The sequence below is a fragment of the Hippocampus guttulatus genome, chromosome 16 (genome assembly GCF_054856545.1).
Source record: "Hippocampus guttulatus isolate MCC_2025c chromosome 16, RoL_Hgut_1.0, whole genome shotgun sequence".
Classification (NCBI taxonomy): Eukaryota; Metazoa; Chordata; class Actinopteri; order Syngnathiformes; family Syngnathidae; genus Hippocampus; species Hippocampus guttulatus.
In genome coordinates, this window is record NC_141276.1 from 11902936 (window position 1) to 11920610 (window position 17675).

A 17675-nucleotide genomic window follows, 5' to 3' on the forward strand; every position below is an offset into this window, starting at 1 on the left:
CTCGAACTATCCTCATTTTGAGGATAATTTGAGTTAGGCAAAAAAACTTCTGCACAAGCATATGACAGTTACAACAGGTCACAAGACATAAACAATGAAGGCGGTGATACAAGGGAGTGTATGCGCGAGTGATTGTCTGGTTGTGTGTGCGTGTCAGGCGGCAGCTGGTTTACACGTTTACTGTCAAGCGCGTCTTTATTTGACAGTTAATGACTCAATGCGATTGTACTGTATAACTGTAGGCTGCGTAACCTATCGCACGAACAGCAGAATTTCTTAATTACCCGTCAAACGTAACCAGGTCGCTAAGAAAACTGCTTATCACAAAACGATTGGCTCGTTTGGTGGCTTAAAGGCAAGTTTTCCCAAATGTGTCACATGCTAACCTGCTGCTGTTTTGAGCTCGTGTTATAATTAACGATGGCGTCGAATGACGCTCCCTTTCCGACAGCTTCCGAAAATGCCGTGCAGACGGACTTTGACGTGCCTGTCGGCAGCGTAGCTAAAATAATTCCAGATGACACTGCATGCTTCATGTACCTATGCCAAAAAAGGCACCGCTCACTTTCGACACTCTTTCCCCCCTGTCTTTATTTCAAACGTTAGTGGTACTTATTAAAATAAACGTGGTAAAGTATTTTTGCCAACATATGTTTTTGTATTAATATCGAGAAAGCAGTTTCACTCTGCAAACTCCTTCCATGCTCCCTGTCCTTCAGGCATCTTCAAAGGGTGAGATGTTTTAACCCTTTAATGCCTGACCCATCAAGGAATAGCCAGAAAAATCTGGTTTTTGGAAACTGAGATGTTCATTAATTATATAAATATTTTTGCCATATTATTTTGTTTTAGATATTTGTTGTATCGCATTTATAAGCATTATGTAGATTACATCAAAAACTGAAAATCATATTTTAAACCTGCAGTATCAAATTTGATACAGATGATTTAATGTACTATAAAGAATGAGTTACATAATGAAACTGCATGTATCAAATATGATACGAATGGCATTATAGGGTTAATTTACAGGTATTTTCATTTCATTATACAGAGATTCACCTCTGTGTCTGGCAGCTCATGTGGGTGTTAAAAATGTTGCTTAAAACATTTCCAGTACCGTAAATAAACGACTGGGTTAACACTGATTGACACTATTTCCTACGAGCTATTCGTCATTACATTACAACAACTTTGAAGTGAACCATCGGCAGGGAATTGCACTTTGGAGGTTCCGCATGAAAACATAAGCACGAAGCGGCACCGTGAAATTGTAAACATGACTGCATCTTTTATGGACGTGTCCGTGAGCACACTGCTGAGAAGCGCGGTCCCACCCAGACGGACTGAACATTCAAACATCTGGTTCAGTGCAAAAGACAAACAAAAACAAAACAAAAAAAAACACACACACAACAAGCCCTACTTGTAAGTGGTTGCCATGCCAACGCCTATGGTAACTAGGAACCTATTTAATGATCTTTCTCGTGGTGCGTGCGCTCAAGTGTGTGTGCTCTTTTTTCTATGGATAGCACTTTTAAGTGTCTCTGGTAGCACTCATGCATAATTAAGTTGTCTCAAAAACAGAGAAGGAAAGCCTTGAGGACATTTTGTTCATGTCACAATATGAAAGCGTGTCAAGAAAGGGGAAACGCAAACCAGCCTCAGAGAGGACTCTGGGGTGCAGCCTCTGCTGTGGCTTGGATGAGTAAAGAAGCAATGATAAGCTTGGCAGCAATTTTGAGATTTTTTTTTAAATTATTAGATTTCTGCACCACAGATGAGCGAGACAATTGCAAAAATATCCGAGATAAGGAGGACCGCTGTTTAAATTCTCTTGTTCCTCATTTGGATGTCCATTAGCTTTGCGCACGCGCAAGCTTAAGTGCCTTGCTTAGCCAAAGCCAATAAAGCATGAAACTCATTTGAGGCTCCCGAGAGGCTGATGGGGGAGAGCACAGAGAGAAAGTCTCACCTCATGATCTCCACGTTGGGGTTGTTGTCGCCCCTGAAGAACTGGTTGCTGCGGTCTGTCCTCACCACGTCCTTGTCCACAGTGAACTGGACCTTCCTCCAGAAGTCGCTGTGCTCCTCGGGGCTCATGGACAACCTGGCGGGGTGGGGGCAACGCACAATGTTTAAAATAAACAAAAAACACTCAAAGGTGAATTCTGAGTTGGTTTGTAACACATTAGACACGTTTGAGGATAATTGCTGAAAACATCTTCAAATGTGGAGGAAGCCTGTTGGCGTGTCCACTGTGGAGCGCCTCGTTGTTGCGACATGGAAAAAAAAAAACCACAACAAGCTGCTGGGATTCAAGACTTTAAGCGGCGACATTTTCACGACTCAAACAGGGAATGAAAAAGAGAATGAAATGGCATCCATTTTTCAGCTGTGTCAGCACATTTGGACACGCCCACGGCTTGATCTTTCACAATTTTGAAAGCTTATTTTATTTACTTTGTACTTTGTACTTTTTTTTCCATATTTGGCAGGGTGGTGAACGTCACTCTTCTTTGTGGGATGTCAAATTTACAAGGCATTTATTTTCACTATGCAGAGACTTGAAAGGCTAATGTAGATGCGCAACTGTTGGAGGAACCGGCTATGAAATTCCCAAGCGTCCACCTCGAGCACAACTATTTGCACTGCAGTGTAGTTTATGTGATGCACAAAGTGTACTCAAGTCCTAACATGCAAAAGGGATTTAATTAGCACTGTTTGTTTTGCACGTAGCCCCGCCAGGATTAATGAGCAGGCACCTGATGCAATGCCACGCAACCCTATTTATGGTCCATTTGTGTCGGCGGGCGCCTCCCCGCGACACCTTCCTCAATCATGTTTTGCTTCTTGAGCGCGATAACCGCAAAGCAGCAACGATGCAGCTAAATCTCTCTCTGCTTACATGAACACTCACTGGAGAGTTCCTGAGGTGCATTGGAACAACGTAACGAGGAAAAACGAGAGCAGTCAAAAGAAAGGTATGACCATCGATGACCGCTATGTATTTTTTATTGTACTGTGCACAATATATTCTCATTACTGGCATTCATGACTGGACAAGTTTAATTTAGTACGATTACAGTGAAACTCCTCTACAACGAAATCATGTTTGCAGCAAGAAATGTTTCACAACAGGGGTTTTTTCACTCCAGCAAATTTGATCTCAGATGTAAACACACACACACACACAAAACGTATGTGTACTCTTTGTTTTTATTCCAATAGTGCATAAGTATGAGCATACACTTATTTGACACTTCATATCGTCAGTGTTGAAAGAAAAAAAGGTAAAGAAATTACGAAATTTACGATCAGCATTCACTTTCACTTACATCAATTGCTTGGATAATGTCTTTTATTTTGCTTCCTCCGTCTTTTATTTTGATCACTTTTACCCTCTCTTCCAGCATCAGAGCTCTTCTTGTCTTAGCTGCTTGACATCCAAAGGTCCGTTTTGTAGCCATTTTAGCAATGTGACGTTCTTGCTCCGTCTGAAACTAATGATAACAAATACTTCCTGGACTATTGCGCATGTGTAAACCAGTGTGGTGGTTGCTGTTGCCGTTTCCGAACGAAGCAGTAGAGGTCGCTGTTGGATTAGACTTCGTTGTAGTGAATATCGTCGCGAGGCAAGAGCAGAGAAAAAGACTTCGTATAACGCAACAGGGTTTTTTCGTTGTATGGGGGCAGGAGAGTGGGAATGGTGTTCATGCATGAAGATTTTTTCACACTAGGGGGGTATTTTCGCCCATGTAGGTTTCGTTGTAGAGGAGTTTCATTGTAGTATCATCACCAATATTTTGCGTGTCCACAGAATATTTTTCGAAGAATCCTTTTTCTTTTAACCTTTGTGTATCAGCTCTATTGGCAAATGATTGCTAATTTATGAATTGATTCTCCACATTCTTCTGGTGTGCATCAGTTTTTGATGGCATTCTACACCAGAGAAATATTATTCCATCCATGGATTAATTATGTCAATGTATATGTGGCAAACGTGTTCATCTACTGTCCTGTACGACCCCCCCTGACCCCCACCACACACACACACATCATTTTGCTATTTGTTCATTTAGCTTGGACATAATAATATCAAATGGGAGGGCTGGCTGTGTGCACTCTAGATTTTTATCCATTTTGAATCACACAATTTTTGCATTAATGTGTTTCAAGAGTGCCTAAAGCTGCGGCCAGCCAGTGAAGTGTATTTAGAGCATGAAAATCCGATCATTTAGTTTCGGGACATGTCAAAGAGTGATGTACAGCAAGTACTTAGTCAAAGTGTAAGGAATTGAAAACATTGCTGACATACTTCGGCTAACTCAATTCCATCTGATTTTCTCTTCTGGATGAGAACACAGCAACATTTTTTATTGCCGCGTTCATCACCTTTTCGTGATTGACTGCTTCACTTGGCTGGGAATCACTTTTTGGGGAAAGGGGCCCTCGAACAGCTGCTACGTTTCCGCGCTCGGCCGCTCGGCTTTCACAGGCAAGAAGGGCGAAGCTGAGGAGCCGTGAGAGAGGCGAAGAGACATGGATCCTTCCCGCTAATGACCGACGAGAGGCCCTGTGGGCTTGCTCTTGACAAACAGCCCTTTAAAAAAAAAAAAAAAAGGACTCCCCTTACGAGTCCGAACAAAAAGCGCTTTAATTATATTGATGGGACAATACGACATTTTAATAAGCCACGCAGATCAAACCTAGCCAATTATCAGCCTCTTTATGGTCATGTGGAATTATGTGCGTGCTCAGCCTGGGTGGAGTAGAAGTGCTCTTGTTTGTGTGTGTGTGTGTGTGTGTGTGTGTGTGTGTGTGTTCATGCATGCCACAGCTGTTTTTTTTTTTAACTCTTACTGACAGAAGAATATGATCTGATAAGCGCCGACATGGTTTTTCTCCAGAGACCTTTTATTTCGCACCCACCGCCTCCCCTTAACATTTCTCTTATTGTTCCTATTGATTGCTCAGCGCTTGCGATGAGACGCCACGACGCACTCACACATGTTTTAATGTTTGACCGAATGTGCATTTGGCAGCCAAAAACATGGCCAAGTGACAGCGGAGCAGCTAAGTGCCGTGATTACCCAAAACAAAATCTGCCTGCGGCGCTGGTGAATTGACGAACAAGCACGACATTTTCACCTCCTCTGCTGGACGTCGTGGTAGTGCGTCCGCTTTTGTAGCCTCCACGCCTCCCTTTCCTGCGAAGTCGAGTCATAGCTGTAGTAGTGCAAGAGGAAGGGCCACACCTCGCCACGGATGGACGGGTCGATACCCCCGAAGAATATGGCCTGGTGTAACACAGTGAGCACAAAGAGTTGGTTGTCAAAGTCTGAGGGCATCATGGGTAATGTATAGCAGCAAAGCAGAGTCAAGGCCTCGTCATCTGCACTTGCACATCTCCGAATCAGGAAAAAAAAGATTCAATACCCAATACAATTAATTTCTTTTAAAAAAAAAGTCAAACGCTGGCCTTTTTCCAGCCTGCCATCAGGTCACGCTGATATAAAAACCTTTCAGTAATTTGAAAACTATGAGTTAAACAATACACAGTCAGTTTACGAAATGAATCATGCTGGTAAGCTCTACCACGCGCTCATTAAATGCTAACATTAGCTAAAAACGTCTACCCTGTCATCAAGCTCAAACCCTGTATTTGGCTGTTTGCGTGCACATTGTTTGCTTGCAGTTAATTTATGAAAAGGTGTGGGAGCTTTACCAATAGGCATTTTCAACAAAATTACATCCACCCAATACAATGAAAATCAAGTACAATGGGAAATTTGGACTTTTTGGGGGGGGGCAAAATGGGGAAGTCAAAGAAACTGTATTTGGTCCACATGACCCAATTTTATACCCCAAGTAAAGTCTTAATGACGGTAAATATTGCCATGAGAAACACTGCTGTGTCTACAGTAAGCAAGGTGGTCCGACTGAGCCGAGCTTTTCTTGTGCCGCTGTCTTTTTACACTTGGATGACTGACCATTAACTCATTCACTCCCAATGACGTTTTTAAACGTCTTTTCAGACATGGTCTAGAATTGGCTGGTACTGAATGAGTTAAGAATGTTAACAACTAAAACGCCACAAGTCCAGAACACTTTTATTTGATTTCACTGAATCACTGGCATAGTTTTACACTTGTTCAGCAATAAATTTAATCATCAGGATTTAGTGGTTACCTCACCCCACGTTAGAGACAGTTAAGAATGTTAACATGTCTGCTGGTAACATGCATAAAGTCTCCATAATGGTGACATTTTTTGACTCTGGCTCAGCTGGGATGGAAGGTCATTTTCTTGAGGTTCCACTATATCTGTCACATAGTGTCCATCCAAACTGAGCTTTAACATCTTGATGAAGGCAAAAGAATTAACAGACAGCTCTTGTATAGGATCTCATTAGATGCGCGTAGTTGGTACAAAGTCATTTGCAAAGCACTGTAATTGTGAAACCTGCGCCTAAGCGCCAACAAAAAAGCTCATGTATTCTCGTTTGCAGAGAGAGACAAAAAAAAAAAGTCATGTAATCACTGCTGAGTCATTGCAGTAAATACTAAACGTTCAAGTGAGTCAATCCCAAAGGGCTCAAATGACGCAGTGTCACTCGCCATGAGACTCTCTCTCACTCTCTATCACACACACACACATGCGCACACACACACGCACGCACAATACTGAGATGATGTTTTTGTCCAGTGCTGTATGCACATCAAGAGCTACTGTAAAAACCATTGTGTGAATTTGACAATGATTTTAAACCTTGGATATGTCTTGGATAAAAATAATCCTGCAATCCCCCTTAAAACACGACTGTCTGTGTCTTATGTGTTGTGTTGTGTTATTTTTGTTATTTTGACTTCAAAATGGCGCCGCGTGAGTGGCTGCCTTTCCAGCAGCTCCTATATTTTGTTGTTCTACTTCTTCCTTTCATAACTTTGCTGCTGTGAATCGGGAATTTCTCCATTGCGAGAGTAATAAAGGTTTTCTTATCTTATCTTATCTTAAAATCATTGAGACTGGCCAGCAGGGGGAGCTTGTGAGAGAATGGCTTCCCTCCATTTATTGCCCTCGTAACATCTCTCACATTTTGTTGTTTTACAGTCACATTAAGGAGGTTACGAGTAGGACAGGCTTTATGGTAGGGCCACTTTGTGACTGACAAGCTGCTAACATGAATGATGGGATCCTTCCATCACAACCCAAGGTCAAGACCGGATTTTACGGAACGAGATTCTATCAAGATTCACACGCACACAGGCCCACCTTGCGCAGCTTATACTCCTCCTCCACCTGGCCGTTTTGATTGAGGTGTCGCAACCAAGTGGTGACATCCAGCCTGCGGTAGAGCTTCTCCTCGGGGTGGCTCTCGGCCGACGGTAGCGTGGACCTCTGGATGGAGAATTGCATGCAGGACTTCTCATCCGACACCTGGCGTGCACACAGACGAGTAGGGAATGATGGGAAAAGGACTGAAAGAGCGAAAAAAGCATCAGAATGAAGAGGGGAAAAGATGACAAAAACACAACAAAAAAAATGGAATATGTTGACTCCCTTGTGGTTTCTTTCTGACTTTCGGGTTGAGTGAACGCTGGCGCGTTTTGGCTGCCGCTGCTCAACCCGTATTGTTTTGTGTTTTTTGTTATTGTAAAGTGTCCTTGGGTGTCTTGAAAGGCGCTTATAAATAAAATGTATTATTATTATTATATATTATTTCAAGTGAACCTTTAGTGGAATTTCTCATTGTTAGATTTTGATGTGGGTTTGACTGCTCTCTCTCAATTTAAAAGGTGCACATAAAACATACTGTATTTTTCGGATTATACGTCGCTCCCGATTATAAATCGCACCAGCCAAAAAATGCATAATTAAGAAGGAAAAAACATATATAAGTCGCACTGGAGTATAAGTCGCAGTTTTGGGGGAAATTTATTTGATAAAATCCAACACCAAAAACATACACGTCAACATGTCATCTTGAGGCAATTTAAAATAAAAATAAAATAGAGAACAACAGGCTGAATAAGTGTACGGTATACTCACGTTACATGACTGACATATTAAGAGTGATTCAGATAACTCTAGCATAAAGAACATGCTAACAAGTTTACCAAACTATCAGTTTCACTCCAAATCACTAAATCCAATGAAATCTTCATCCTCTGTGTCACTTTTAAACAACTCCCCCAACTCGGGAGGTGGACGATGCGCCGCTTCCTCTTCTACGTCGCTTACGTCAGACTCATCGTCGATTTATCAACACTGGCCGAGAGCGCCCTCTTGTGGTTTAATGTGAAAATAACATGTGAAATGACATAATCATGTGTTAATAATTTCACACATAAATCGCTCCAGAGTATAAGTCGCACCCCCGGCCAAACTATGAAAAAAACTGATTTATAGTCCGGAAAATACGGTAACTGAGTCAAATATAAAACATTTTTAATCAACATAATGCTAGCTTTGCCGCTTACCTTTGCCAAGGAGATATGCTCTCATTTAAGGGACCTCTAATCCTGCCCTCCAACACTCAATGGCAAAAGGCTGTTTTCCCAAAGTCATATAAGGTCAGCTGCAGACCAAGCGACAAAGCCCAATGCGGGCAATCGCAAAAATATTTCACTCAGCGACTCATTCACACACCGGGTGACGGGCACTGGCACACATCACTCGCTGCATCTTGCTTCTTATCTGGAAACGACATTTTGAGGCGCCATATATTGTATTGAGCCACAAAAAAAAAAAACATGGTACAAAGCGGTAAAGCGGATTTCCTTGGTCGCTGTCGCATTATATTACAATAATACAAAGAGAGGAAATGGGCGACACGAAAGGAGAGAGCGTGGACATTTCAATGGCTGTTATGTGCGTCAGGGATAATCCCATTCAATGACTGTACTCGTGAATTTCCTGACAGAGACTCTCCATGCTTTGCTTTTATCGTCATAGTCCCCTACTTTGCATACCTCAGGGATGGGCAACTGGCAGCGCAGTTTTTTTTTTAAATCTCTGTGTTTTTTCGTGGAAAATGCATGTTGGAGGTTTATCAGGGTTATCGGATCAATTTTGGGGGTTTAAAAATATATATATTATCGTGTATATAAACAAAACTGAATCATGGATGTCAGGAGAAGATGAGCTGGTTTAAGATTCTGGATTCATTACACAGGTGACCCCTGTTGAAATAATTGTGAGTTTACCGAGGTCTTATTTTAATATTCATCTCCAGATGGTTGTCTTTATTTCTCTTTTTCGCATTTTGTTTGGTGAATTTAGTGGACTTTCCTCACCTGGTCTTTACTCTGCGTCTCCCTGCAGCACTTCCACTGCTGGAAAACCTCCGCCAGCTTGTCCAGGCCAGCGTGGTGAAAGTGGAGAATCTTGTACTGGCTCTCTCGGCTGGCTATCACCAGCTGGCCGCTGGTGCACGCTTCGTCACTGCGAGGGTGCGATGAGGAAATTAGAGTGCCGTTGAAAAATTCCTATTGGCCTCATACTTTCCCCTCAACAAACCTGAAGAACAGACGCAGTGACCTCATGTGACCCAGGTCCACCCGGAACACGCCGCACAGCTGTTCCAGCGGCAGCACCTTCTGCTGCTCCTCCCACCGAGCGCCCTGCGACTGGCCGTTGCTCTCCAGGCTGGAGGCGGAGCTCACCGAGTGGTGCATGAGCTCCTCGGACAGCTCCCTGGGCAGAAAAAAAATTTTAAATACATAAATTTAAATGTATTTTTTGGGGCGAGATGAATATGCCAGTGCACGATAAAAGGCACGGCTGGAATGATTTTCTTCCAGGTGCTCCAATACTTTTATACACAAAGCAAACACAAATCAGAATGTCTTTCATTCAACTGCCATTCCCCTGTGGCAACCTTGTGGTTCCCAGCTTTGAAACATGAGTGCAAACTTTTTCTCTTGTGGGCGTGCACACACGCAAGCCCGAAAAAAGGTGGCATGTCAAAGGTTGCACAGGGATAAGAAGACAAGAGCACTCACACTCACATCGAAGGCTGCATGAAAAGCGGGCATCAATGGCTGAGTTGTTGAATTGTAAGATTTAGCAGCTGCTATTATCCTCTCCGTCCAACACACATACACGCACACGCTAATGAAGCATAGCTAATGACCATGATGCTCTCCCATACACGTCTCCTGACGTGTGAGTGGTGAGAACCTGCGCGAAACGCTGACAAGTGTCCAAAGCCGCCGATATTCAAATACTAAGTCACAGTTTATTCCAAAACAATCTCCAAACTCATTGTTTTCTTACGCATACTTATTTTGTTTTGGGCAATATTATCTTGCGTAACACATTCACTGCCAAGTTTGCAAGAATGAATCGAGATGATCGATGGCGGCAAGCGATATCTGACATCCTGAATCTATTCTTGTCTCATTAAACATTTCCTGCCATGAGCACATGGAAACAGACTCAGACTTTCGTCTCATGCGTCACATCACTCACGAATAAAACTACAGTGTGGAACTTCCAAAAATCAAGCCTTGTCTGTGAAGTGACATTGGTTTCCATGATTTTTTTGGCACAGGCTATAACAAAGTTAGTCAATTCATTCTGAGCTCACAATGTCACCTTTCTCAAACTTTATACAGATCCACGAGGCCAGGGGTCGGCAACCCAAAATGTTGAAAGAGCCATATAGGACAAAAAAAACAACAAAAATAAATATGTCTGGAGCCGCAAAAAAATAAAAGCCTTCTATAAAACTTACAACGAAGGAAACGCATGCTGTATGTATGTCGGAGACTGGACTGTCTCAGAATTGTTCGTTATTCATTCCTTTGTTGTGTGTTCACAAACGCCCCCATAGAATTTATTTTGTGATTTCCTCGCTTGATTTTTTTTTTTGTTTTGGTGCATTATTTTCACTTTTCTTAAAGTCAGTGAAGTCATCATCAATTTCCGTTTTTCGGAGGCTGTCTTTGAACGCCTCTCGAGTCGAATGAGAAGAGAGAAGGCACAGAGTCGGACGCAGACGTGTCTGTGTTTGTCGAGACTGTTAAAAGCATAAAGTGTACGTTTTTAAAAAACCAACACCACAGCTCTCCTTTTTCAGAGATGCAACATGTATATTTTGTTATTGTAAAGTGTCCTTGGGTGTCTTGAAAGGCGCTTATAAATAAAATCTCTTATTATTATTATTATTATTATTATCTATATCTATTTGAGCTATATTAGCCTACTATCAAAATCTTTTTCCATTTTCAAACTTTTTTTATAAAGCTCCAGGGAGCCACTAGATGTCGCTAAAGAGCCGCATGTGGCTCTGGAGCCATGCGTTGCCGACCCCCGCACTAGGCACACAGTCACTGTCTCGTCCAAGAGAGCGTCTTCTCTACAAGGTGACAAGGTGATGTAAACAAGCTGTTTTGAAGCAGGCGGCTACAACCTACGCATCCCCGCGGTCCAAGAGCTGGCCGAGCACTCCAAGCCCCGCGGGGACTACTTCAGCAAACGGCCGCAGTGAGCAGAAGGATTAGCGCAATGCTAAGTGTTCAATAAACAAAAAGGAAGGATAAACCCCAGAAGCACAACGACGTGCAACTCTGCAAATATGAAAATAGGAAGGTGGTTTTATAGAACTTAATCCGCTTCATTGCTATTGAATTTGGTGTATAAGAATCCTACTCAAAATGAAACAATTATGCAGCATGATGTCACGTGATGCCTGGTTCGTTTTGAGGTCTGACTGGCAGCAGACAGTTGTTACAAGTGTCAAGAAACTCCTTGAAAAGCTCGGCTGTGGATTCTTCTCCTTGGTCTCCCTCCCAGCGCTCTCGTCTTTCTTCCCCCGACCTCCCGTCCGCTTTCATCCAATCTTGCTCTCCCATAGGCAGCCCTTTTCTCTTTGAATGATTCCAAGTGACATGTTTCCAGTTCCTGGCCCCCTTAAGAGTGTCTATTAAAGTGAGGGAGAGAGAAAGGGAGAGATTGAGAGAGTTCCAGGGTTTTGGCCGGCTCTCTCTTTCCTCCCCTAATCCGGCGAGCTGACATTCAGCCCAGCACAACAACTCCTGGTGCGCTGGAAATCAAAGGGCTTCACACAGACACTCGGAAGGGAAGGAGGGATATACGAGAGGTGGGCAACACTTGAGTAGGGGGAGAGAAAAAAAAAACATATTGAGAATGGGCAAGTAGAGAGGAAAAGATGTAACACTGAAAAACAAGGGTGGAACAAATATGGGAAAAGACGAACCCCAGAGCGGAAGGAAAATGTGCATACACACACACACACACACAAAATGGACAGAGAAGGGAGAGAGTAAAAGCAGCAGGAGAAGGCGAGGGAAGCACACAGTAAATGTTAGAGACTGAGATCGTTGCCAAGTCACACACTGGCTGCACTTAGAGCAGGCAGGCTCGGTCGGGGGCGAGAGAGGTTAAAAAGGCTTCTCTCTCTCTCTCACACACACACACACACACACACACACACACACACACACACACACACACTGGACACGCTCACGAGGGCAAACCGCTGGTGTGTGAGGGGAAAAATTCTATGAAGATAATGACTCCCAGATAAACCCATAATGAGTAAACTTGCACTGCTGATTGCGTGTCATGCCACCTGGTGACGTCACGTATTTGCAGTTCCCGTTGAAAGACAGAGAAGTGAGCCGCCAACTGAACGGAGGCGATATTGCACCCTGGGGAGGTCGCTTGAATCATTTTTCTTCTGGCTCCACTTTGTGGCAAGATGGAGTAACTGTCACTTACCCATTGCCAATTGGAGTCAAATTTGGTTTGATGAAATGTTTAGCTTTTGGTGAAAAGTATCAGGGGACTTGATTCAAGAAAAATAAAACGTTTTGAGGCTACATTTGATTAAAGTGAAGCCTTTCCCAGCTGACATTTGGGCAAGCAGGAGGGTCCCAATACAATCTCAAGGCACAAAGACAAACAACCAAGCACGTCTTTAGACAATTTACAGGTTTCAACGAATCTGTTCTAACATGCATGATTTTGAAATGCTGGGGACTGTAAACAGAATCGAACCATTTTGAGGATATACGTTCCCTTTTGCACCATTCTAAAACGAACTGGAAACCTCTAGCATAAACTTAGATTATCATAGGGAACATAAGGTCCGTGGGCCATAGACGAGCCGCAAGAGCATTTAATCTGGCCTCATGAGGACTGCCAGAGTATGAATCAAATTCTTAATTTTTTTTTTTATAATGCTCAAAAAAAACAACAACAACAACAATTGGGTTTAAGCACAAGAATTCATAAAACTAATTCAATATAATTCATTTCTACAAATTCTACCAATTTCTATTGACGGGAAAAAATGCTACAGTCATGACAAGGAGCTCACTCACTACACATAATGGAACATTTCATAGTTAATAGTGCCGACTTTATAATTTAAATTTTGTGTGGCTCTCTAAAATACAGCAGGAAGAAAAATATTGCACGCAGCCCTTTTGCTACAAGGGATACATTGCCGTTTTGCTCTTTTTAGTTGTGCATCTTAGCTACGTTACATGTTCAGTGCTGGCTTTTTTTTCTTTCTTTTTTTTAACGGTGGAATGGCAGATGATTATCTTCGCACAAATAATAGATCAAGCATCTCAATCAACTGACCTGCTGTCATTGTCCAAGAAGACGGAGCTGCTGCTCTCACAGAGCGCCTCGCTGACTGGGGACAAGCAGAACGGCGAGGAGAAGGTGTCCGAGTCAGACCCCATGGTGCTGTCGCGGCTCACTTCGTCCGACAGCTCGCAGGAGACCTCGTCGCCTTCCTCAGCGGGTGTGGGAGGCTGCTTGGGCTGTGCCGAGGGGGGCTCCGTGCCGGCCTCTGGTACGACCAAACCGTGGCTCTCTGTGGAGGAGCTGCAAGTGATGTTCCGCTCCTCGTCCTCTTCTTCCACTTGCGCGGCTGGGGGGCGGGATTGCGGACTGCGGGGAGAGAATATGCTGATGCTTCCTTTATTAGGGACTCAATCGAATGGGTATGACAACTTTCCCCGTTTACAAATGGAACACTGCTGAGTGCGCTCTCTTACAAATAGACAGTTCTTAAGCTTTTATAGCTTCGAATAGAGATTTAGTTGCTCCCAAGGGTGCCGTTTCGATTATTGTCTCATGATTGCCGGGAGCAAGAATGGCAGCTGACTCCTGACGCTCCTTACCGTCTGCCTCTGCGGCGTGCGTGTCGACGCACGGGAGAGCTCTCGGGCGTGATGTAGCGCAGCGCCTCTTCGTCCTGCTTCTGAATGCGCGAGTTGGGCACCCAAGTCAAAATGAGAGTGGTGCCCAGGCTCTCGTCCTTCTCCACGTGCACACATAGGTAGCCTGCAGGGGGCGGTGTCGGACAGATAATGGTGACCACAAAGGGGGGGAGGCACAAAATTGAAATAGGACAATCACAACAGGGAAGAGTACAGTGGATGTGTTCTGGGAACGATTTAGTCCGATTTTAAAAAACAGTCATCCATGCATTTTCTTGAGCAGTGGTTCTTAATTTGGGTTCGATCGAACCCCGGGGGTTCAGTGAGTCGGTCTCAGGGGTTCGACGGAGCCTCTGCCACGGAGGGTAAGACACACGCGACTCAAGATGCCAATTAGTTATGACACGCCCGCTTGGCCATCACTGGCTGCAGATGATCACATGACAATGCTTGTCCAATCAGTGCTGTGGGAAATTTAGTTTGCTTAGTAGTCAACGTGTGATTGTCGTGATATTACGTCGTAGAAAAAAAAAAAGGTATACTTATCTCCTGAAATTGTATTTACTTTTTTTCTGTTTTTAATAAATGCGTTTTTTTAATATCTTGAATTTGTAAAAAAAAAATGTATACATTATATATACTGTATATATATATATATTCATTCATTCATTTTCCGAACCGCTTGATCCTCACTAGGGTCGCGGGGGGTGCTGGAGCCTATCCCAGCCGTCTTCAGGCAGTAGGCGGGGGACACCCTGAACCGGTTGCCAGCCAATCGCAGGGCACACAGAGACGAACAACCATGCGCACTCACACTCACACCTAGGGACAATTTAGCGTGTTCAATCATTCTGCCATGCATGTTTTTGGAACGTGGGAGGAAACCGGAGTACCCGGAGAAAACCCACGCAGGCCCGAGGAGAACATGCAAACTCCTCACAGGGAGGCCGGAGCTGGAATTGAACCCGCTACCTCTGCACTGTGAAGTCGACATGCTAACCACTGTACTACCGGGCCGCCTATCTATCTATATCTATATATACAGTATATATATACTTTTTTTTCCCCCCCCACTCATGAAGGGTTCGGCGAATGTGCATATTAACTGGTTGGGTTCGGTACCTCTAAAAAGGTTAAGAACCATTGTTCAAGAGCATTGAGCCCTCCCAGCTGACTCTGGGTAAGAGGCAGGGGTCATCGTGAAATGGTTGCCAGGTGAAACAATTTACAGCAGTGAATGAACTTAATTGCATGTTTTGGGAATGAGGGAGGAAGCAGGAGTACATGGATGAATATTCAAACTCCACGCTGGAAGACCATTCATTCATTCATTCATTCATCTTCCGAACCACTGGAAGACCAGAGCGGAGATTTTAACCCAGAGCCTGAGAACTGTAAGACATACGAGCTAGTTACTAGTTGTTCACAGTGCTGTCCTACAAAACCATTCAAACGCAAGAGTGGAAAATGAAGTCCAGGGGCAAACTGTTGCCATCATAAAACCTTCATGAACTCGACCGTCAATGCTGTATTTAAAATCAGACATGAATGTTCATAATTTCATACAACAGTCAAAATAGGTTAACCACAGTAAGATTAATATATGAACCCTTTCAAGGACAGCGTTTACTACTGTGGACAGCTTATCATATTACCAGGTTCATTATTGTATTACCAATACCATACCAATCATTAGTGGTGCATGAAAGGGTTAAAACACAATTAAGTGAGTTAATAACAAGGATGAATGATGGTGTGACACACTGTTTCGTAATCAATTAGTAAGGGAATTAGTTGAAAAACTTATTTTCCAAAGATGATGCACAGCAGCTAGCAACTTAGTGGTTGACCCCATCATGGGGATTTCAGTCTCCTCACTTTTGTAGTATTGTGTAAACTTCCCCAAAACGTTTGGCCTCTCCACTGAATGTGCTGAGGTGAGGTGAGCGTAATCACGCAAAAGGGTGCTAAACCAACCTGGATGGTGCTCCGCCAGGCCCGGCAGCGGCTCGGCCGGGTGCACGCACACATTATTTTTGGAGTAAATGATCTCGCCATCTAGGCCCGAGCGCAGCGCCACGCCCGCCGCGCCGGGGTTGAACGTCAAAAGGTCAGAGGCCTTGGACGAGGCGCGTCGCAGTAGCCGACCCAGGGACATCTCCTCAGAAAGCGGGACGCGGGGCCCATCTTCTGTGGAGCATGGGGAGAGAAAGAGAGGACATAGACTGTTATTTTTATGACACTACCAAATGTCAGCCTCACTCTTTCTTGTCCTACTTGTTCAATTTGCCTCCAGTGTCGGAGTAACTGTTGCTTGTCCCCACCTTGAGTAAACACGACACGCACGTAACCACCACGCATGCGTATTCACAACCCCCTGAGCAACCGCACGTCTCCACCGGTGTGGCAAACCAAACGCGTATCAGCAGACAACAGATGTCACTTGGCTCGTGTCGGCATGTGCGGGAAAACAGCTGACTCTTTTCATTCCTCATCCTCGAGCGAAACTGCAAGCAACGAACTGGTTTCCCTCTTCTCCAGTTTACACACTCATGTTCTTTCTCATGACTCTTTGCCCAAATGTTTGCGCGTCGCCGTCAGCTGAATTTGCCAACATGTACTTCCTTCATCCAAGGAATGTTCTCCTCTTCCTCCCCCTCACTCAATCAGTATGTTTACCGCCGCCTTGCTGACTGAGCAAGCACCCCACTTCCTGATGCCAGGCTCTAGATGGGAAGTGGCCCGGCAGGAAGGTTCAGGCATGACTGAGGAGGGGAGCAGCATCGTTTGATTTGTGCGAGTGGTGAAGGCATCTCAATGAACAGGATTTGTCCTTAGAACAGCTTATCACTGCCAGAAAACTTACAAATCTAATAGACTGAAAAAAAAAGAAAGGAAAAAAACAACAACCCGTTTGTTGTTGCACAGAAACGTGTCAGGTAGAGCACTGGATAAAATAATAATTATATATATATATATGGGGGCGGCCCGGTAGTCTAGTGGTTAGCACGTCGGCTTCACAGTGCAGAGGTACCGGGTTCGATTCCAGCTCCGGCCTCCCTGTGTGGAGTTTGCATGTTCTCCCCGGGCCTGCGTGGGTTTTCTCCGGGGGCTCCGGTTTCCTCCCACATTCCAGAAACATGCATGTCAGGCTGATTGGACGCTCTAAATTGTCCCTAGGTGTGAGTGTGGGCGTGGATGGTTGTTCGTCTCTGTGTGCCCTGCGATTGGCTGGCAACTGATTCAGGGTGTCCCCCGCCTACTGCCCGGAGACGGCTGGGATAGGCTCCAGCACCCCCCGCGACCCTAGTGAGGATCAAGCGGTTCGGAAAATGGATGGATGGATGGATATATATATATTTTTTTTTAAACGGTTTTGACAGATTGTCTTCAATGAATTATAACCTGGACGGAAGAGGAGATGAACTTGTAATGACCTGTGACATGTCACACTGCCGTCGACCATGG

At 44.1% G+C, this 17675-nt stretch overlaps 1 protein-coding gene across 2 annotated transcripts in view; it reads right to left on the bottom strand.

Annotated features, from left to right (window-relative positions):
* tbc1d16 (TBC1 domain family, member 16) overlaps nt 1–17675 on the bottom strand; it is a 30761-nt gene that overhangs the window by 8353 nt on the left and 4733 nt on the right. For both annotated transcript variants that reach the window (XR_015103184.1, XM_086132787.1), the window contains exons 2-9: nt 16185–16397; nt 14169–14331; nt 13621–13935; nt 9523–9699; nt 9300–9447; nt 7276–7440; nt 5152–5300; nt 1976–2110 (exon numbers count right to left, since the gene is read on the bottom strand). Coding sequence is in view for 1 of the 2 variants with exons in the window: in XM_086132787.1 (XP_085988913.1) it covers nt 1976–2110; nt 5152–5300; nt 7276–7440; nt 9300–9447; nt 9523–9699; nt 13621–13935; nt 14169–14331; nt 16185–16365 (1433 nt within the window). In the remaining variant the exon portion in view is untranslated. The remainder of the gene's footprint in view (nt 1–1975; nt 2111–5151; nt 5301–7275; nt 7441–9299; nt 9448–9522; nt 9700–13620; nt 13936–14168; nt 14332–16184; nt 16398–17675) is intronic.